The 23,197-nt window shown below is 31.9% G+C and overlaps 2 protein-coding genes across 5 annotated transcripts in view; one reads left to right on the plus strand and one right to left on the minus strand.

Annotated features, from left to right (window-relative positions):
• LOC126749572 (insulin-like peptide receptor) overlaps positions 1–23,197 on the minus strand; it is a 434,160-nt gene that overhangs the window by 367,419 nt on the left and 43,544 nt on the right. The window contains exon 1 of one of the 4 annotated variants that reach the window (XM_050459304.1): positions 15,608–15,940. The exons of the other annotated variants lie outside the window; for them this stretch is intronic. Within the exon in view, the coding sequence (XP_050315261.1) occupies positions 15,608–15,664 (57 nt within the window). The 5' untranslated portion in view covers positions 15,665–15,940. Of the gene's footprint in view, positions 1–15,607; positions 15,941–23,197 lie in introns of those variants that run through there. 4 annotated transcript variants of the gene reach the window in all.
• The window catches only part of LOC126749937 (gephyrin), a 227,308-nt gene continuing 222,585 nt past the window's right edge, over positions 18,475–23,197 (plus strand). The window contains exons 1-2 of the mRNA XM_050459516.1: positions 18,475–19,438; positions 19,859–20,184. The gene's annotated coding sequence lies outside the window, so the exon portion shown is untranslated. The remainder of the gene's footprint in view (positions 19,439–19,858; positions 20,185–23,197) is intronic.

Genomic DNA, 23,197 nt, shown 5'->3' on the forward strand with positions numbered 1-23,197 from the left:
TTTTTATTGAACATGAAAGTCTTTGTTGAAGTCATATGTTAGTTTTATATAAACCAAATTCTTCACACAAAAATTAAAAATTTTAGCAAAATTAAATTTAAAATACATATTAGAAATTTTGTGTTTTAAGCATTTAAAGAAATAAAAATTAAAATAGATTATTACATCACATAGACTTATTAAATCTGATACTTTTTTTCTAATTAAATTTATTTATTATTTGTTTTCCTGAATCCCCAATATCTAATAAGACTGCAGCACTTTATGTTACCTAACGTAAAACCACGTAACTGATTCTACTTTTGATTTCGAAGGACCACAACCATAGGTTGAATTTTATTCCAGGAAAGGCAAAAGTTGCATTAAAACACCCTCAAGGGTTACTTCTTTCCTTTAATATTGTAAAAAAAATCTGTTCTTACACAGCACTACTCAAATGCATAATTCTTCACATTTATTTACCCAACACTTATATTTAAGGGTACAAAAAACTTCTAATATTAAAATGACTTTCACCTAACTAAAACTTGGAGTACAGAGAAAACCTGCTAGTAAAAAACCCAATATTTAAACTTTTTACTATTTTTAGAAATTCCAGGAAATATTTCTTATACAGAGATCGAGCGCATCGACAGTGTGAGAGATGAGGAGATAAAGTCCAGTGCAACGATATATTAGAATGGTCACCCGTCAAAACACCGGCATTTTACTTCTCAAACAATGTAAATAGAAGGTGGATGACATTGTTTGGCAGGTGGAATGCTGGTGTTTTGACAGGTGACCATTCTAATATATCGTTGCACTGGACTTTACTATAGACTTTCTTCGCGTTCGAAGCGGCTTACGCAATCGTTAAGCACGCTTCATACTTATTAGTATATAGCGTATTTGTGGCAAATATTTAATTGTGACTTTGACCGTGTTGTGGTTTTCACAACAAGTCGTCTTACCTAAAAAGCTGAGAATCCTAATGCTGAGAATGGAAAACTCTTCTTAAATTAATCATAAACACCTCGCATAAGTAAGTAAGTGTACGTTTCTTACATTCTAGGACCATTAGTAAAAGAAAACTGCTAAATCTAAGTATTTGTTAATCTTTTAGCTACGACTCTTTCTTAAGTTGAGATCGCTTGGTATTTTATACCAACTATATTTGCTGTTTTTTCTTCTTTGTTGAACATTACGATACCTGGTCTATTGTGAATTATTTTCCGATCAGTTATAACAGTTTTGTCCCAGTAGATTTTTGAGTCTTCGTTTTCGACACATTCTTCGGGAATATTGTATTTGTAGTATAGGATCATTTCTGTAATTAGTTAGTAGTAAGTATTTTTAGTAGTTTCTGGTACAAACAACCTGATCTTGTATGGCTGTGATAAATCCTTTTATTTCTATTGTTAAGATATTGCGCGTTAGATACATTAAAGATAAATTAAGATCAACCTCATTATCATCTAGTGCTGCAGCAAAACGTCAATGTAGCTTTTTTTTCTATAGTTGTCAAGATTCTATGTAATAATTTTTTTTTGCTTTTGCAGATGCTTTGTCTTCAGCGAGATTGAAAGGGGGATGTCCGTTATCCATTGTAACAAATGCTTTGTAGGCTGAGTGTGGATTAGCTTTAAGGTAAGTATATAAGTTGTCTACTTCTTTATTATGTGCTTATTTTAGATTTCTTAGATCTCTTCCTCCTTGACTGTATAAGCATGACCCCTGTACTGTATAATCATTATTTTTATGTATCTGTTGATTCTTTCCAGTTCAATGAAATTCCATTCAAGTATTCCAAAGCTGTATGTGACTGCTGGCAGGTGTCAATTGCTGCGACTTTTGCCCAAGGGCGCATCTAAGTTTTATGAATTAATTTATAAAGTTTTTTCTACCAGGACTTTTCCTCCGTCGGTCTAAATATTAGATTCATATTTTCATATCGAAGAATAATCTCGTGGTCTAGTAAAACTACATTGTCGCTTTCTTAAACTTTTCCAGCTTTGAAATAAAAGTCTCCTTAATGTAAAACTTGGTATTTGGCGAAATTTTTAAAACATATGTTATTGCGTTAGTCTTTTATATTTTCAAACTGTACGTTATATTCTAGTAAATACGATGCATGAGTTCAAACTAGTTTAAAACTAAGTTTACATGCAAAACTCTCTATTTGATCTCGAATGTTAAATGCAGAACTGTGTATTTGTAATCGGCCAATGGCGTGGCTTCTTTATTCGCACGTAATTAGGCAGTGATTTAATAAGAGACAAAAATTAAAACATAAAAGCTTCCATAAAATAATTGATTTAAAACATTCAATGCAAGCAAAGCCACTACCAAAGAAAGAGAACGATGTGACTTTTTTTTTACCTTGTGATCTAAATTTCGTGAAGTTATAAACTGTTCTGTTCAAGAAACTCCAATTTTAATGTCAAACCGTTGATTGAATATTTGGGAATATTCAATCAACGGTAAAACTTTTTTGGAAAATATTTAAACAAATTTTTTAACTGAAGTTTCAGACAACACCTTAACTGATTTTTGTTCCATTTGTATTGGTATATTGTATTTGTATTGAATAGTAAAAGTAATGGTAAAAAGGTAGAAATAATGAGAGAACACCGTGTACATAAACTTAAAATGAAAGCCTTTTATGATTCTCCTAAGTCCAGTCTTAAAGGTGTCGAATACTTTTCGTTTGACTGCCAAAAGAACCTTTATTGAAGTTTCCTAACCAGAGTGCTTATTTCTCTGCGCAATTTAATATGTACAATTTCTCAGTCATTTGTGGTATTTCAAAGACAACATTATCACCTGATACTGTTTCATCTTATGTTTAGTTGGTTGGATACTGAGTACTAAAAAATTTCGAATGTTATAGATGCAGCAGTGTATAGTTCATTAATAAAGTACAGGATGTTTCAGAACTATGGGATCAAACTTCTAGGGGTTGTTGAGTGCAACAGTAGAATCTATTTGAGTATAGGAACCCATGTCTGAAAATGTGTCACTGCGCCACTACGGCCCTAAGACGCGTTTAAATTTAGAAAAAATATTAATTACCTAAATAGGATCTGATGCATTTATTTTTACCTTTTGTATATGATGCCATCACAACAATTGTTCAAAAAGTCTTCCTCCAACCTCAATACACCGATTTAAACGTCGCATACGATTTCGGCGAACTATACTAAAAATTTGATCCTCGTTTTGAATGATTTCAAATGCTGCTGTTATTCGTCCAAGTAAGTCTAGCTCTGATTCTACTGAAGTTTCCTAGACTAAAGGCTTTACATGTCCCCACAAGAAAAAATCGAGCGACGTTAAATCGGGTGACCTAGGAGGCCAAGAAACTGCTCCACCTCTGGCAATCCAACGGTGCCCAAACCGCTGAGCCAAATACTTGCGTACTTGTACAGCAAAGTGAGCCGGCGCTCCATCATGCTAAAACCGCATTTGCTGTCTAACGTTTAGTGGAACATTTTCAAGGAGTTCTGGGAGAACTTCCTCCAGGAAACGCAGATAAATAGGTCCTGTTAACCGTTCCGGTAGAAGGTATGGCCCAATTAAATAATCATCAACAATGCCTGCCCATACGTTGACAGACCAACGATTCTGATGTTTTCTTGGAAAAATTGCATAAGGATTTTCTTCGTCCCAAACATGGCTATTCCTACAATTAAAAATACCGTCTCTTGTGAAAGAGAGGCTTCATCGGTCCACAAAACATATCGTAAAAAATTTGGTTGTGCAATGGTGTGATCCAGAAGCCATCGACAAAATTGAACTCTATGATGATAATCGGCTGCAGTCATGCCTTGAACTTTCTGGAAGTGGTAAGGATGGAGTTGTTGCTCGTGTAGTACCCGCCTGACAGAAGCGTTACTCGTATTCATATTCTTAGCGACGTCACGTGAGCTATTTGATGGTTCATCGGCAGCTCGCTGAAGCACCTCTTTTTCAAATTCGACCGTTCTTACGGTTCGAGCAACACCAGTATCATGCATCTTGGTCTTAAACATGCCTGTCTCAGCGAGCCGCCGATGAACCGCAATAAGCTTTTGGTATCCAGGATGCTGTCGTTCGGGATAACGTTCATGATACAACGGCGATGCTGCTCGTGCATTTCAGTTTGTTGCTCCGTATGCCAAATGCATATCCTCCAATTCTTGATTGGTAAAGTTTTCCATTAGCAAAAAATGTTTAAAAATTGTAAGCCATAAAATTTTTAAACATGACATTGAGAATTGACATTGATAAGCGTTGATTTTAAACAATTGTTGTTATGGTATCATGTACAAAAGGTAAGAATCAACAATCATTTTTCCATTTTGCAGATGGCTGTGGAGAGCAAAACAAAAATTGTACTGTAATTGGTATGTTGGCGTTCTGGTTAGGTCATAAGGCTCCAAAATTTAGAACCACCTTAAAAATTGTTTTCCTAATAGTTAGACATTCTGCCATTGGTTATTTGGCTTAATCGAGATAAATATTAAGAGAAGAACTACCGTCGTAAATCGCTCAAACTACGAAGCATTAATTGAAAAATACTCAACAGTTTTGAAGCTGGAACTGACAAAAGTTTAATTGGAAGTATGTCAATCTTTAAAGAAGCTTGCTCAATGATACTTTAAGCTTAGTAAGTCCAACAGATTTATACTGATTAAACAAAATGGCAATGTTTTTATAAGAGGAGAAAATAATTACAAATCTGATGTAGGTGTCTCAAAAAGCATACTCAAAAAATGCAAATCGCTTTCAAGCAGACTTCCCAAAATAATTCGATATTATTACATTAATAAAATTTAAAAAAAGATAAACATGCACTTATAAGTATTTGCAATTCTGAGTTGCAAATAAAGTTCGTATTTTATGTTCATAAGTGCAAAACTCGGCATTCTAATTTTTAAAATATTTCTGTTAACTTTTTAAAAGGAGTTTTAGCTAAGAGGCTTAGTTACTCTAAAATTAAATCAGAAGTACTAACAAGAAACAAAGTTTTAAGCAAATCCATGCATATCCTAATTAACGGCAGTTTTTTCCGCTTCCTGAAAAATGTTGTAACTTTAAAATTCCACACATAGATACACATATACACTATAGATAAAGTTTTGCATTTAGGAGACTAATAAACAAACGCACATTTTTAGAGTCAAGAAGACTTTTTTATAGATTGGCTAAAGCTGGTGACTAATTTTAATCGGCTCTGAAGTTATTCGGGATTTGCAACAAAACATTTTGGATTACCCATGAACAGAAGAACAGAACCTTCTTGATATAAAATAGCCGTAGTTAGTTTTCTCTAATATGCTGCTTAATGTTTTCAGGGCCAGGCAGAACCAAATCGGGTAAATATAAATTATCTCCCTGGAATATGCCTTTACGAATCTTTTTACTTTGTGTAGCTTGTGTTTAGTACATTTACGCTTAGTGAGGTTTCCTAGCGTGCGATATGCAAAACGATGATTTACACTTTGATTTACTTTATAAATATTAACCACTTCGAGCAACCAGGCTGTCTATATAGTTTTGAGGATTGATAATTACGAGTAAATTTTAGGGCCACAACCATGTGTGTAAACCTGAATTAGATTTAGAACAGGAGTTTTTAAATTTGCTGTAGTGTACATATTAGACTATATATTAGAGAACTATCTCTGCGTCATGAGTTGAAATGTCCAATTATTAAAAAAAAAAATTGATCTGTACTACATTTGGCTCACGAGAAACAATTTTCCAATTTGTTTTAAGCAAAAAATTTAAAAAATGTAGATTTATCACTAGTGTCATATTGAATAGTGATGAGATTGCGAATTTAAGTCAAATAACTAGTTTTAAATATAAAAATTAATAAATTTAACTTAAAACCAATTTATGGTCTTCTATTTTAAAAATTTCAGATTTGCGTATTTTTTGCAAACTGATGAGAGTTTATAACATAATTTTGTTTTTTAAGTCACTATAAAAATAAATAATTTGTCTTTTTTAAACTGACAAGAGACCAAAATATCTTTTTAATTCGTTGAATCACTGCCAAAGTAAACACTTTATATTTTTAATAATGATAAGAGTGTACTACTACTGAAATATATATATAATATATGCTATTTTTTTTTATAAAAATCAAAATTCGTTGTTTTACGGAAATTGCTTAAAATAAAAATATTTCATTAGTGTGTCAAAGTTCTTTATAGTACACCTCATATAAGTATTACAAAATTAAAAAAAAAAATTTGTACTAAGTTTTAAATATTTTTATTTTATAAATTACATTGAAAACTAATTATTGTGGCTGAGCTTTCTTTAGCTGGTTCAAAAATAATATAGAGAGGTCATTAATACTGCTACATTTTAAAGTTTATGACACTTTCTAAAATTATTTCATTTTATTATAAAAATCCTATTTTTAAACTCGGTAAAATAGTTGTTTCTTAATCATAAGGTTATTTTTAACAATAATTTCATTATTGTCATTTATTTGTCCGACTATTTAAAATCTGATATTGGTTCTATGGTATTATTTCAATATCACCTATAAACCACATATTTTGTCTAAGAAGATTCACGTTAAACCTAGTAAATAAAATCTACAAAAATATGTTTACTTTGTAACAATTTTGTAAGTAACTGTTTCATTGAATGAAACAGTTAATTACAAGTTACGTACAAGTTAACAACTAAAATTATCTCTATTTAAAAGCCAAAAAAGGCAACAATAAGGGTTTATTATACACTGCTCAACAATCGAAGTGGATATTATAAAAATCTGCAATTTTAGTTTGCCAATGATTTACAATAAAACAAAATTAAATGTAATAAATAAATTTCTATTAAGTTCACTCACAATAGCCCCAAAATAAAAAATTAAACAAACAGATATCTCCTAAAAAATTTAAATTTTTAACACACAACAGGAAAAATTAAAATAAAATTACACCCTGTAAAGCGTGCCCCAAAGTCTTGTCATGAAAATTAATACCTCGTAGGTCCACCCCTGGCTCGTCTTAGTGCTGTCACCCTGTTTGGCATAGTTCTTATTAATTTGTTAATGTAGTGTTGAGAAATGTTTTGCCATATTTTCGGTAATTGATTGGCTAGTTGTTCTAAGGTTAGAGGTGGCTGTTCGAGCTGGTTTAATCTTCGAGACATTTCGGCCCATGCATGTTCAATGCAATTCATGTCGGGTGAATGTGGTGGCGAGTCCATTCTGGTAATGCCATGAAATTCAATGCGATCATTGACAATTCTCGCACGGTGCGGGCGCGCATCGATTAAAACGAATTCTTCGCCTATTGCACGAAAAAAGGGTACAATTATGTTCTTTATAATAAGGTCTTTATATCGTATAGCGTTCATTGTTTCATTTCTTAATACCACTAAATCGGTGCGGCCATCGAAACATATGCCTCCCCAAACGCAAACTGAACCGCCACCAAAAAGGGTAGTGGGCGCCATCAAATTTTCATGGTATCACTGTCCCCTTTCCCTCCACACCAAAATTCGACCATCACACATATGTAGCCGAAATCTGGACTCATCTGTAAACATACACGACCTCCAGTTTTGAAAATTCCAATTACTGTGTTCTATTGCCCACCGATTTCTGCATGCACAATGTTCCCCCGTCAACCGTGGATGTGTGGCACGTCATCTGGCTCTTAAATTGGAGGCATGTAATCTTCTTCTAACAGTCTGATTAGAAATTACCCTCCCAGTAGCATGCCTTAAGTAGCTGTTAATTCTCGAAGCTGTAAATGTTCGGTTTCTTCTTGCGGTTACTGTTATATAGCGGTCTTGAGCATGAGTTGTAGCACGTTCTCGGCCCCAACCATGCCTGTAAGCTGCAGACCCAGTCTCTACATATCGATTCCATGCACGACTCACGACACTTTGGGACACATTTAGCCGGTTAGCAACTTCTTCTTGAGTTAGGCCCACCTGTAGCCAACGTACTAATTGCTCGAGTTGCACAGTTTCTAACCATCGTAGAACCATTATTTTTAAGAAAGTAAAGAGATTTATTGGTAACAATGAGAATAATAAAGTCTCTACAAGCACTTTTATGTGACTAAATTGTTAGGATTTTAAAACCGATTCCTTTAAAAAAGATAAGAATGTATGAAAAAAGGGAAAAACGACAAAAAATATTTGCTATTAACAGGATTTACTTATAGCATAAAACGCAACTTGATGAATTTTATTTTTTTAGGCAAATTTCGGTAATTTATAAAATATCCAGTTCGATTGTTCAGCAGTTTATTAGACAAACCAGATGTGTTGACGATTTAATTGAGCATAGTCTTTATAAAAAACCAAATGATAATTTTACAACAAAAAGCCGCTTTAATTCAATATGAAAAGCCTGTATCTTCATGTAAAAAATTAAAATTACAACGTTCCCTATCCAATTATTCTAAAACATAGTGTTTGCGAAAAACTCAGAGACAGGCAATAAAATGAGACCGATTTTCTCCACTCTAAAATTGCTAACATACAATATTTGAAAGCTAAGAGTAATAACACTAAAATTGATTAAAAGTTAAAAGTCGAACTATTTATTGTCAGATAATAAAATTTTGGAATATTTTTGTTGTTTAATTTTTTTATCGAAGTATTCCCTTATCATTGATCTTTCTACTTGGATCAAGGCGAAACGCCAATTTTTATTTTTAAACTTTCAATGATTTTTATTTACTATTTTTAAAATTTAAAATAATCTAATAACCTTATAGATTGTAGTTAATATTAAAAAAATGCGAAGCACCATTGACCTTTAGTTGGTTTAAGTAGAACAGATATATAATTAAAATTGTCACATGTAAGGTTCACTTTCAAAATTTAAATTTATTTTAATATATGCCGGAGAGTTAATTTTACATTCCCGACTAGCTGTTTTTATTAATATTACATAGATTATTATCAAGATAATAAATGAATTACCTATAATATGAATGCGGATTTTTAGGAGCTTTCACTTCTCCACTATAAAACTGATTTTTTTTAGCAATAATTTGTGTGACTTGTGGGATTATTTGGAATCTCTCTTTTATTTAAAATCATCTTTGTAAAGCGAATATTATCCACCGCAGATTTTTATGCTATTTCATGAAAATTCCAAACAAAACATTTTTGATTTTTTATTCCTTTATTTTTAAGTTTATCTTCTTATAATATCAACCCTTAACATTTTAATAAAAATAGGAACCGAGTAATCTTTTTTCAGTTCCAATTATCCTTATTATAACGATAAACATTAAACTTTATTTAATTATTAAACACAAGAGTAAGTCATTTCAATCAGAAAAGTCAAATAGAAAATCAATACGTATTTAGCGTAATACCGTTGATTGAATATTTGGGAAGATACGCAATCCTGTGTTAAAAAGTGTACCCGGTCGACTATCGGATTGCCGTTCAGTTTCGTGCACCGTGTGGTGCTGCCGCGAAGCGTCATATCTAGGAACGATTTATTTTAGCTGTGTGGACTTGGCTTTTGGCTTCTTTGAGTCAGGTTTTTAACGACGCTGGAATCTCCGGTTACGCGGCCGTGTTGGATATTTTTTTAAGATATGGGATGATGCTGCCAATTATGTTTTTATTATTTTTTTAAAACATACAACACGGTGTCATTTATGTGGTGGTCAAGTGATAAGTGATATACTTAAGGGTGGAGGCATATTGAAATTTCTTAAAAGTTAAATTTTATAATCAAATAATTACTTACCAAAATATGTTTTTGAGACAAAAATTAATACAAAAATATATATAAAAAGCTATTTTTACAAAATTACCAACAAAGTTTAATACAAGTTATAATTCCAACAAACATTGTTTCCTTCATTTTGTGTTCAAGAGGGTCAAGTTTTTAAATAAAAAGCCCGTTGCACTTAATTAACTAAAAACTAATATACAAAAAATATGTGGAACAAATTTAACAAAGATATAAGTAGGTTTCACGTAAATATTATAAAGAATAATTGAAATAATTCATAAGACTTAATACCGATGATAATATAACTTCTTGATCAATAATTTTTTGTAAAAAGTAACCCATTTTGTCATGTGATTCCATATCTGAAAAATGTGCAGCGTAGTGACATCTGTAAAGTAAGGGGTTGTGAGTGAGGATGTTAATAGAAATTGAAAATAGGCCACATTTTAAGTTTTAAGCGACACAGGAAAATTCTCAATTACCAGTTGTTACAACTATACTTAAAACTATAAAAAGATACCTAGTAACAAAAAAAAACATTTTGTTTAAAGACCCCGCATCACGGTTATACAGGACGTCAATAGAGGTGGAATAATTAGAGGAAAGTTGAGCAATATAGTGTCCTTTTATAATAAAATCTAAATACTTCCTAAATTTTGCAAAAAACTGAAATTTGGCAAAATCATTTTATTTTTTTCTGGCGTTATTTCAAAATATATGACAAAAGTATTTATTAAATGAATAAATTATTGTGACCACTTTTTCTCGCCTATACGATGACACCTTTAAAATTTAAAATACGACGTTCTGTCTTTAAAGAGCCATCATCAACTTTGTTTTTCCTTGTCGGCGCTATATTGACCATTTGCAGTTTAACGACGCGGGAATCTTTGGCCGCCCGGCCGTTTTGTTATTTTTTTAAGACAAGGGCGATGATGATAACAGCGCTTTTATTTATTTTGTTATTGCCGTTATTTAAATGCGCTGTGATCTCGCATAAATAACTATAAAGATAGTTATAGATAAATGTGGTGGTTAAGTAATGTATGAATGTTTGAATAAGGGTTGAAATGTTTTGAATAAGGGTGTAACAACACTATAAAATATCGAAAATAGGCCACACTTTAATTTGCAATACAGGGAAACACTTAATTACTAATTCTTAAAACTAGAAAAAGTTAATAAGAAAAAAAAACAAATATTTTGTTTAACAGTATGAAGGGTCTCATCGCGGTTATACAGGATGTCCAAAATAAGGATGAGCAATAAATGGTTTAATTAGGCGAAAGTTGCGCAATATAAATGCAATGATTGAATAAATGCAATCTAAAAATTGGAAAAATGCCAAATACTTCCTAATATTCAGGAAAAAGGTGAAATTTGGCAAAATGGTTTTTTTATTTTTTTCTGGCGTTATTTGAAAATATAAAATAAAATCATTTAAACATTGTTGTAAACGCTTTCTCTCATTTACAAGTTAACATCTTTAACTTTTAAATACGACGTTTAATAACTCTTAAATCCTTCTTTAGAGAGTCATAATCAACTTTTTTTCTTCTTGTCGACTCCATGTTGGCCACTTGCAGTTTTGAATAACCCTTTTACAACAAGAATTACTTTTTCAACGAGGTAATTTCTAGTGAGTAGTTGGAATCATCCCTATTAAATATTATATACCTCTCTCTCTTTTAAATACAATTTCGAATTTCAAAAAATTCAAAACATACTTTATTCATAAATACATGGTACCTACTTGTTGACATGGTACTTCTATGATATAAAATAGGCACATTAATCGACATATTACTAACACATAATTTAAAAACAATACACAATAGTGGGTTCAACATACTAGTATAAACACAAAATGTATTTTCAATTTCAAAGCAAGACGACTTAAACATTTTTTAGAGTAACATCACAAATTCTAACCTTTACATCTTTACTAAAAACTAATTATATACGATTGGCCTGTTCCTAACTATCTTAAAAAAATTCTAATGCTATAAAAATACCTGCTTTTAAGAAGTTTCGTTAAGAACTTTTTAAAGCGAGGAGAACTTCTAGAGACTTTTATGACATTTGGAAAATGATTAAAAATTTTTATGCTCAAGTAAATAAGAGAATTCTTAGTTCACTTTTCGGGATGGGCATTGGAATATTGTATTCTTTTCTGATATTATAACGTTTTAAGGAGCCATTATTTTGAAGATACAATTTATATTTTTTATATATTAGGCAAGCAGACTCAACAATAAACAAGCAACACAAGGAAAGTATCTTTAAATAGGGGTCTGCATGTCCTGTGGAGATTTATGACACATATATTTAATGGCTCGTTTTTTAAAAACAAACATCGAGTCAAAAAGCCGTTTACTAATGCAACTCCAAAATGTTATTCTATACTGTAGGTATTTTTGTATGAAAGTAAGTTCCAACTTTCAACAAAAAAAATAGACCGTTTTTGCAGATATCAATCTCAGTTCATTTAAAACCACTCTAACAGCATAACATCGTCTAGCCAGTTTTTGCCTCCTGACATATCTCCATAACACTTACGTTTATGATCGATAACAATTCGAAGAAATGTGTTAAAATTATTCACTTCCAATTCTTTCTTGTGAATCATGAACTGCTCTGAACATAAAAACTTAACAATTTAGTCTTATCTATGTTTAAAGACAACAAATTAGCATCAAATCACTGTTTAATCATTAATAAATCTTTAGAAATTGTTTTTGTTAATGTGCTTTTATTATTGTCTGCCCATAAGATAGTGGTGTCATCTGCAAAAATAGTGAAGAATCCTCTTATCTGGAGAAACGCCAGGTCATTTATATACAATAGAAATAAAATAGGACCGAGAAACGAACCCTGCTTACTACACAAAGTTCAGACAAACTGCCATTTGGCCAAACAAACTTTTTTCTGTCTAACAAAACAAAATTTTAACCATTCTAGAGCAACTCCCCTAAACCCATATCTAGAAAGCTTATCGAGCAATTTCCATGGTTGACACAGTCAAAGTTTTTAGAGAAGTCGCAGAATACCGCTGCAGCAAAGTGACCTTCTTCAAGCTCAAATATAATCTCTCCAGGAATGAAAACATTACTCGACATTCATTTAATATGTTATTTTTTTTATTAGGAAAGCTACCATTCGTACTATAACCAGTTTCTCAATAACTTTAAAGGCTTTTTAGGCTTTATTTTTATCTTTTTCATGAATGAATTTCATCATGAAAACAATTATTGAAAATACTTAAAACACTAAAGACCATAAACATAATATATTGATTTAAAATTTTCTTAAAGTAAAAAAAAGAAAAAGAGAAAATGACTCTCATAGACATGAAGAGACAGTATTTTTAAGAGTTCGGATTGATTTTTGTAGATAAAATAGATAATTTTCTGTGAGGTTTATAATTAGATTTTTTTAAAGATTTTCTAATAAGATTTTGAGATTCCCATATTAGGTTGTTATAAATCAAAGTCTTAATTAATATACGCACACTGATTAATTTTGCCTAAAGGAGCCATCGTCTCACAAACTAAACACATTTACATATATCTATCTATTTGTGATTATGATATCCAAGAAAAATTTTTAACAACTACCAAATTGCAATACGGCAAACACGAACCTGTGCAAAAACTCTCCCACACGACTCGGATGATCGGCCGATTACTAATGAGAAGCGACGGACGAAATTATTTTCGCGCATACTGGAGAGAATCGCCATCTATTTTTCACGCATATTTGCGGTCACGCTTTAGCCCATAAGGTTGCGTATCTTCCCAAATATTCAATCAACGGTAATACGCTGCGTATTATGCTAAATACGCATATTACGCGTATTGCCTTGGTGTTCTATTTGACTATCCTTATAGTCAATTATAGCATACAACCGAGTAATCTTTTTTCAGATCCAATTATCCTTATTATAACGATAAACATTAAACTTTATTTAATTATTAAACACAAGAGTAAGTCATTTCAATCAGAAAAGTCAAATAGAAAATCAATACGTATTTAGCGTAATACGCGGCGTATTATGCTAAATACGCATATTACGCGTATTGCCTTAGTGTTCTATTTGACTATCCTTATAGTCAATTATAGCATACAACCGAGTAATCTTTTTTCAGTTCCAATTATCCTTATTATAACGATAAACATTAAACTTTATTTAATTATTAAACACAAGAGTAAGTCATTTCAATCAGAATAATCAAATAGAAAATCAATACGTATTTAGCGTAATACGCTGCGTTTATGCTAAATACGCATATTAGGCGTATTGCCTTGGTGTTCTATTTGACTATCTTTATAGTCAATTATAGCATACAACTTAGGACATTCAAGTAATTTTAAGGTGCCCGAAATACCGTTTAAATTTTTTGAAAAACCGATTTACTCCAGGGAAAATAAAACTGAAAGCGATTTTCTAATCGTGAATATATTTCATGAGTTTCAAAATGTAAATTCAAATATGCAATTTCAATAATAAATAACGATTTTTATGATAATTGATTAAATGTTTTGATATTTTTATAAATTGGTAAATAAAAGTAGTCTAAAAAAGGCTTAAAAAAATACCAGCAACATCGTTCTTTTTTTGAAAAACTGAAACATCCGAAAATTATCGATCCCTATGTGGCGATGATTAAATATCGCTGAAACCTCCGGAACTTCAGATACAAATCATAACAGATCAAAAACACAAAATTACACAAATAATATGCTTCTAAAGATTGAACCATAATTAACCACTATTTATCGTGAACAAATATACTTTTCTGGTAATCGGAGTGTACTGCGATTTTTTAAAACCGATACCCATGCAACTCAGCGTATGTGTCGTACAACCAGTGTAAAGACAAAATATTATTAATAACAGTACATATGCATAATAGCCTAAAATAACGCAATAAATAATAGGTAAAGTGTAGGAATCAGCTTTTAAAAGTGGATTGGTAAATCATTACATGGAAATTACGTCAACGAGATTCAACAGCAACACGTCGATACAGTAGCCTTCAATTACTGGTTGACCTCGGGTCAGCTTTTTCTTCAAACTGAAGGGTCATTAGTTACTATACAAGATCAAGTTATTCCAACAAAGAACTGTGATCAACTAATAAAAAAGAGTATTACAGATGTAAATACGATCCACAATGGAGCACCAACAGAATATAAAAAGCGAGATGACCTAAAAGCAAGAATGTTTCACCAGGAGCTTGCAGGAATAATAAATCTTTCGCTAACCAATAAGATACAATATTACAAGTATGTCTCAGAGCCAATACTCGAAAATAACGAACACAATTAATTGTATTAATTGACTAGATTCATAGAAAGCTACAACTCTTGAATATGGATTGAATAGTAGATATTCGAGACAGATAATAATTTTTTATTGATTCCTATAATAAAAAAGTAACAAAAAAAGCTTAAAGCTATGGAACACGTCAACCTAAACCTTACTTTAAGTAAAATGTAATACGTGCTTACGCTAATTATATTATACATAACAAATCCAAAAATTCTTATACTTATTAATGTAACAATATTATATCTGCTTTATTTGCTCAAAAAATTCACCAAGATCATAAAAACCTTTTTTAATAAAAAAGTTAAAATTTTTAATTTAAAAGGGAGTCTTTGACATACTCATTCTTTCCGAAATGCTATCAAATGTTTTTAGAATGGAATATCTGACATTTTTTCAAATATATGAAAAATTGACTGTATCATTAAAAAAATCTGATTTATGCCTGCAGTATTACTGCAGACAGACCCCTCGGACAATCCGCAAACAAATACCAATTTGTAAAGACAAACATAACAGTTTGAAGATTATACGAGCAGGTAAGGGTTTAAATATCATGTCAGATAAAAACTTACCTGCAGTTTGCCCGACGCATGCCAAACACATGCAGACATCTCTTCTGTAAAACACATAATATCCGCTCAACCTCCGACGCATTGCCCCTTGTTTTTTGTCAATTATATGAATGCATGATATACTATCAAAGCAGCATTTGCTCCAACTCATCAGCGATAATTCTCAGAGTAAAGCAAGTAAAAAAGAAATCTTGATCCATTTGATTGTCCACGAGGATAAACTTAGTTTTAGTAACATTGAGAAGTAGGTCACTTGATTATAAATAGTCATTCAAGACCGTCATTACAGAATTCATATTATTCAACAGATTTTCTAATGAGCCCTTCGAAAAGATTAGAGCGGCATCATCAGCGTATAGTACAGTCGGTAGACCTGATATTTTAGCTAGTTCGATGGTTCTATAGGATATAGAGCAAGGGGCTCAGTATACGGGAGCCCTGCGGTACACCCTTTTTTACTTTTATTCTTTCTGACATTATAAGTTTCCGTTTATTATCCGATTGCACAACCTGCTGAATTCCATCCCCCAAATAAGAAGCAATAATCTCCCTTACACTATCTCTGATACCATACCGCTTCAATCTGTCCAACAAACTTTAGTGGTCTCTGAAAGAACCAAGCGTAGACCACTAAATTTTTTTTTGTTATTTAAGGTACCACCTAAGACATAACTAATTGCTTTATATGATACTCTTGATGTCGACTACTAAAGCCTTTTGAACAAACCATCTTCTGACAAAACCCCTCCACCTTCCAGAAAAGACACAAGTCTAAAATATAGTATTTTCTCGAATATTTTACTTAAGTTAGTAAAATAGAAGAAGAGATGAAGGTCTATAATTCGGTTTTTCGTCAATCATCCTGATGTAAAACACATATTAATTATACAGGGTGTTTCAGAACTATGGGATCAAACTTCTAGAGGTTGTTCAGTGCAACAGTAGAATCCATTTGAGTCTAGGAACCCATGTCCGGAAATGTGTCACTACGCCACTACGGCCCTAAGACGCGTTAAAATTTAGAAAAAATAATAATTACTAAATAGGATCTGATGCATTTATTTTTACCTTTTGTATATGACACCATCACAACAATTATTGTTCAAAATGTCTTCTTCCAACCTCAATACACCGATTTAAACGCCGCACATGATTTCGGCGGCCTACACTAAAAATTTGATCCTCCTTTTGAATGATTTCAAATGCTGCTGTTACTCGTCCAATTGAGTCTAGCTCTGATTCTACTGGAGCTTCGTAGACTAAAGATTTTACCCCCAGAAGTTTGATCCCATAGTTCTGAAACACTCTGTATAATCTAGTGGATACAGGTAAGTTATTATCACCAACAGATTTTGTATTTTTGAGCCTATCTATAGCTTTAATAATATCCGCAGGATCCACAGTCGCCACAAATTCAAGTGAGGTATTAGTTATTCTGTTAATAAAATTCCTTGAACTTTTAGAAGCCAAATTTGGCATAAGCATTTATAAAAAAATGTTTTTTAACGTTATTTACTGTTATGAATTTAGGCTTATACTTTGAGAAATTATTTAAAGTGGACGATTGAGTATCTTTATCTGGTTCTTGGTATTATTTACAACTTGTCAGAAAGCCTTTACCTAATCTTCAGCATTAGTTATAAAACTGTCGTTTGACATTTTTCTTGATAACACGCTTCAAGATCTTTGAATATTTATTAAAGTATACTGAAGTGATTCTGACCTTAGCTTTCAAGAAATAATTCCTTTTTTGCTGACAAGATTCTCCAATACCTGAAGTGACCAACTTCTTTGGTTTTCTTGACTTGTTTGATTTTTTTAACTGTAAATATGTGATTCAACACATTCAAAAATTAGCTGATGAAGTTTTTATAAGCCAAATCAATGGTTTAGTATTCATTAACTGGAGACCAGGCCATTGGCTGTATTTCATATTTACAATTTTAGATCTTGCTTTTATCAAAGTCCTTAATGCTCAGAAATTGAAAGTAATGATCTGTTAAAAATGAATTCAGAACATAAGCATTAGAATTTGTATCTGAATTATAGGAAATATTATCTATTAAAGTGGAAGTAGAACCAGACACTCTAGTTGCATCAGATACGCATTTACTATAGTTATAAACTTGCATTAGATCTATAAATTTTTTAGTTTTCATACTTTTTCCAAATTATTCCAAAAGTATGAAATAAGTATGAAAAGTAAGTATTTCGATTAAGCCTAAACCACGCATATAGATATAGAACAGTTATAATTTTTAGATATACATTTGCAGCACTTCCAAAGTTGTTTCTGACGGATTGTACATACATTTTGGTGCTAGTAATAGAACTAGATTCTCAGTCATACCTCTTGAAGTTAGTTCGATTTTCTTATAATTCGTGTTTAAAGATGGGATAAAATTTATTGGGCAGAAAGAAGAAAATACCATTTTTTTCTAAGTCATTCTTATCATTTCCTCTCATAATGGGTTGCTATATCTCATTAGTACTTTGCTAATTATTTTTTTACCTTTCCGTTTCTTGTAGACGGAAGTGCACTGAGTACTCCACGTCGTATCCATCGTGACTTATGTCCAAATTATCTTAAAACTTCTTATTATGTAAATCGCAATTAAAACATTTATTATCTTGTTTGCAGTCCCTGGTTTCATGATTTGTGCCGATCTCACAAGTTTTTTGACCTTTGCATTCCTTTGAAATGTGTTCTATTGGTTACAATTATACTATCGCGTTGTATATTATTAGGAATTTCGCACAGCCCGGCGAAATCCAAGTTATTTACGGCGCTGGCAATAAAGCGAACCCTTGTAGGAACTCAAATAAACAAAACCGATGTCAGTGAAATTCTAGATGTGCTCGAATAAAGAAGCGAGCGTTCGTATTGTGTCGCAGACTATTTCTATATCTTATTTTTGAATACAGTTTAATATTGATAAAAGTAGTTTTAATATATCAGAAGTAAGATTTTTACCAAAAAGAAAAACACTGTGTGCGTGTAATTACTAGTTAAGTGCCCTTGTATAAAATACTTGTTTGTGATTTGTGCTGTGCTTGTGATGTCCGGTAGTCTGATATGGCTCCAGTAGAGTGTAGAGAAAGAGACGAAAAAAAGAGTTAAGTCAGAATCCCGTTTTGGCCCCTTTTAATCCAGAGTTGGATACACAGGTGCACGCAGATTACGGATCGAGGCAGAGGCTTCACAAGTAAGGAAATGAACGATTTATGCAAATTTGAAAATATTAAGCATATGCTCAACGCTATCGCAAGTCCCAGAAGCAATGGTCAAGTGAAAAGATTTAACCACACAATTCTAACTGCCCTTATGACAATGGTCGGTGATGATCACAGTTCTTGGGAAACAAAAATTGTCGAGGTACAGCGTGGCATTAATATGTGTTTGAATTCAAGTACCGGAAAATCTCCAGCCGAACTTTTGTACGGGTTTTGACCGCGGCTCAAATACGACATAGAATTAACAGATATCACAGTAAGCACGAATAGACTAGAAACTTTACATAATAATCGGGTTAAGGCTTTGGGTAATATCGTTAAAACCGCGAGTGCTATGAAGAAACGCTATGACAAGAATCGATTGGGTGCACGCACATTTAAAGATGGCGATATGGTTCTAATAAGAAGAACACCGATAATCAAGGGTCTGAGTAGCGGCAAATTGGTTCAACGATACATTGGTCCTGTACACAAGTGACAGCAGTTCTGCCCAATGATCGCTATCACGTGCAATCAACGTCCAAGGATCGTAGGCGATTCTAAGGTGTGGTAGCGAGCGACAGAATGAAACTTTACAAAGTCTGAAGATGATAAATCGTGAGTTAAACAATTTGACTTCTTATTAATGTTTAATTGAGGAATTATATTAATCTGTTATTGAAATATTTTCTCAATTTTATTGAGCTAATGCTTTTTGTTGTCCTTTGGGTTATTTTCGGGACTATTAAAAGGAACACATGTCCTTTGGGTTATTTCCGGGACTATTGCAAATCTCCCATGTTGTCTCTGAATAGCTTGGTATAACAATATGACATTAAGGGGGTGAGACTTAAGACTGAGTTTCATCACTCCTGGCTGGCACCTGTCGAGCCCGAGACACTGATATTGATTTAGATATCAGGACTTGTGACTCCTGGTTGACCGCAGTAGAGTGTGAGACCTGTTTTCATATGTGACGTACATCAAATAAAATTAAATGATATTAAAATTTCTGGTCTAGTGTTTATGTTTTTATAGGTGTCTCTGCAAGCGGTCCTGAGGCAGGCCCGTGTCAGGATGGCCGAATTATTAGGAATTTCGCACAGTCCGGCGAAATCCAAGTTATTTACGGCGCTGGTAATAAAGCGGACGCTTGTAGGAACCCAAATAAACAAAACCGAAGTCAGTGAAATTCTAGATGTGCTCTAATAAAGAAGCGAGAGTTCGTATTGTGTCGCAGACTATTTCTATACGTTTTGTAATTTATATCTTATTTTTGAATACAGTTTAATATTGATAAAAGTAGGTTTAATAATATACTAAATATTGAAAACGAGAAAAAGCTTAAAAAGCCAATCCAAACCGTAAGTTAAAAATTTTCTTTAAACCTAAGATTTTGACAAAATGAATTCAATTAAGTAAGTGAATTTTGCAAATAATTAAAACATATCAAGCAAGTTACATAGAAACATTGAATTTTCTAGGTCAACAAGAACCTTTTAGCCTAATTAACAAGGTAAATAAACTTTAATTACGTCATTATATAAACGTGTCTATAGGAGGAACTGCGTCGGTAATAAAAAGCAATTTAAAACCATCTCTATAAATATCATTATAACCTTTTAAACCTTCACATGTAGTAAAGGTCTCTGATATTGTTACCTATGATGATCAGAGTTACTGTGTATTGTTCGACCCTTATTCTAATTGCCTTGAGATTCTGCCTATTAAGAACGAAAGTGCTGAAGCGGTTATTTCACAAATTAAATCGTTATTGCCATATTTTAATTTCCTGATATTTTTGTTAGCGATAATACGCCTTATAACAGTCTTAACAGTGCAAAAAATTTGCTCGTAGTTGATGCTTAATCTTGTTACTTGCACTTTAGAGTTTCCATAATATTATAGGTTAGCCGAAAAGGGAGTATCAATGGCGAAAACCGTAGTAAAAAATTAAAAAAGGAAGAAAAGCCTGATATAGTAATTACTACTACAAAAATTCCTCATTGAAGGGAACCTATTCACTATTAATTACCGTGTGAATTATTGAATAGTAGACACTATTCTACTTCTAGACACTAGTCTTATATAAAGACTTTAATATGGTAGCATTTAATTATAAAACCAAAATTTAGGCCCCGTCAAAGATGCAAAATACGCCTGAAACTTGAGTCGATATAACACAGAAATTGTCTTTAAGGACATTGAATGTCATAACACTGATATAATGATGTTTTATCCTCATCGAATGTAGATAGAGTTCTCTGTCTAAATCTGTAGAAAAACTAATGGAAAAGCTATTAAGAAGGAGATTTATAATATGGTTATAATATTATAATTATTACTATATCAATTTGTATGATTGATTGCGTCACCTAACTGATATGTATATTATTCATATCTTTGTAATTGAAAGTACTTAAAGTAAGTGAAAGGATTTAAACAATAAACCTATTATTAGTTATGCCAAATATTTTATTTGAGTATGATTATTGTTGTGCCCAAGTTATACAAGTAGCACTTGCTAAGATTTGTGTGCTTGCTATTATCTCATTTAAAAATTAAACTTAATAGATAATATTTTTAATTAATTAATCTTATTTTAGGCCTAATTTTTTCTATTCTTGCTCTTTTATTTCCAGAAATAGAAAACCTCGATTTTACAGTCTCACAGCCAAAATCATTGCACTTTGACTTAGAGGGCAGAATAGACTTTAAAAGTTGTTGAATTTATTGTTTTATAAAATAAATAATTAAAGAAAATTCAAATAAATAGAAAACTTGTAAACTTTAACAAACATTGAAATTCCTACAATATTTAATATTTATTCAAAGATTATATCTCATAAGTATTAATAATTTGTATGTCTTGTGCTTAAGATGTTAGATCTAGAATCATGATATAACATGAAAACCTTTATATGAAAAATTCCTTAATATTTACGAAAAAAAAATTGAGCTAAGCAAGAAGTTATTTTTGTATTCATTAACTAAATGGTATACCCATACTATAAGTATTCAGTGACGAGGGTTTCAATACTAAAGTCAAAAATCCTACAAAGCACAGTGATCTTCGCCCTGTCTCGATATTGCCAGTTTTACCCAAAGTTCTAGAAAGTGTTTTGAGTAACAGGTTACATTTTTCTTAACAAATAATTATGTTCTTCACTTAAAGCAATCAGGTTTTCGTTTTAATTATAGTAGCACTATAGCGCTTTATAGGTCATTAATCTTTGTCATGCTGGATGTAAATGGTAAATGTTCGGAAGACAAAAGACAAAAATGTTATTATCGGAGTAACACAGGGCAGGATTCTCAGTCGCCTTCTTTATTTAATTTTCACTTTGAATTATTTAAAGTTATAAAATATTCAGAACACCATATTCATGCCGATGACACTCAGCTTATTTACTCGTTTGACTCTTCAATTGGGATTTGAAGAGTCAAAATGAGACTGAACCCACTTCGTTAGAAGATTTACAAGGCAGAATTGTAAATGAGTATCTTCAAATCACGCCTGAAGTATTGCAGAACGTGCGACAACGCTTTGAGCAAAATATTTTTTTTGTATGGAGAATGGAGGTGGCCATTTTGAACATTTATTATAAGCTAACACTTAAGCAAATTCTTTTTAAGTCTATTTTTGCGATAATTTTTTGAATGACTAGACTTAAAGTTAAAATATTCTGCAATATGATAGAGCTATCTCATTTTTTGTCTCATAATTTAATAATACTTGACGGTTTTGTCCTACTGCCTTGCATTGTTTTTCTTAAAAGTACCTTTAGTAGTCTATGATAAAGTAAAAATATTGAAAATTACCTTTTAAGGTTTAAATGCGAAAATTTTAAAAAGTACTTACTTAAATTGGGTCAAACCAAGTACCCTTGTAAAGAGAATTAAAAGACCTTTCCAATGAGGTATCACTCGACCCCCCTTTTTTTATCAGATTTAAGAGGTAGTACTACCACCCCCGCTTAGGGGGTTGAAGGTGGGAAAGTGATTTTGTGATTATTAAGTGTCCCCCTCGAAAATAAAATCGACGGGTTTGAGCGTTTTTTTAAAAAATTAATAAACTGCCCGTAATTGGCTCTGTTTCGTTTTCGATGCGCCATCCGGTATATATAAGATTTTTTTATATTTTTTATTTAATAAGAAATTATTGGTGATAGTTTAAGTAAATATTATTTAAATTCGGAATTTAAATCGGTGCTTTCGTTTCGAGACCGGTATATTAGAATTTCACGAAAAAAATAAATATATTTAAACAAATAACCAAGAACTCTCACTGCTTTCATTTTAAAGTTTACATTTCTTAGTTTAATCTATAGACTATAATGTAATTATCATCTTACAATAATATAATAGTTTAGAGTC

This window comes from Anthonomus grandis, chromosome 2 (assembly GCF_022605725.1).
Source record: "Anthonomus grandis grandis chromosome 2, icAntGran1.3, whole genome shotgun sequence".
Taxonomy (NCBI): domain Eukaryota; kingdom Metazoa; phylum Arthropoda; class Insecta; order Coleoptera; family Curculionidae; genus Anthonomus; species Anthonomus grandis.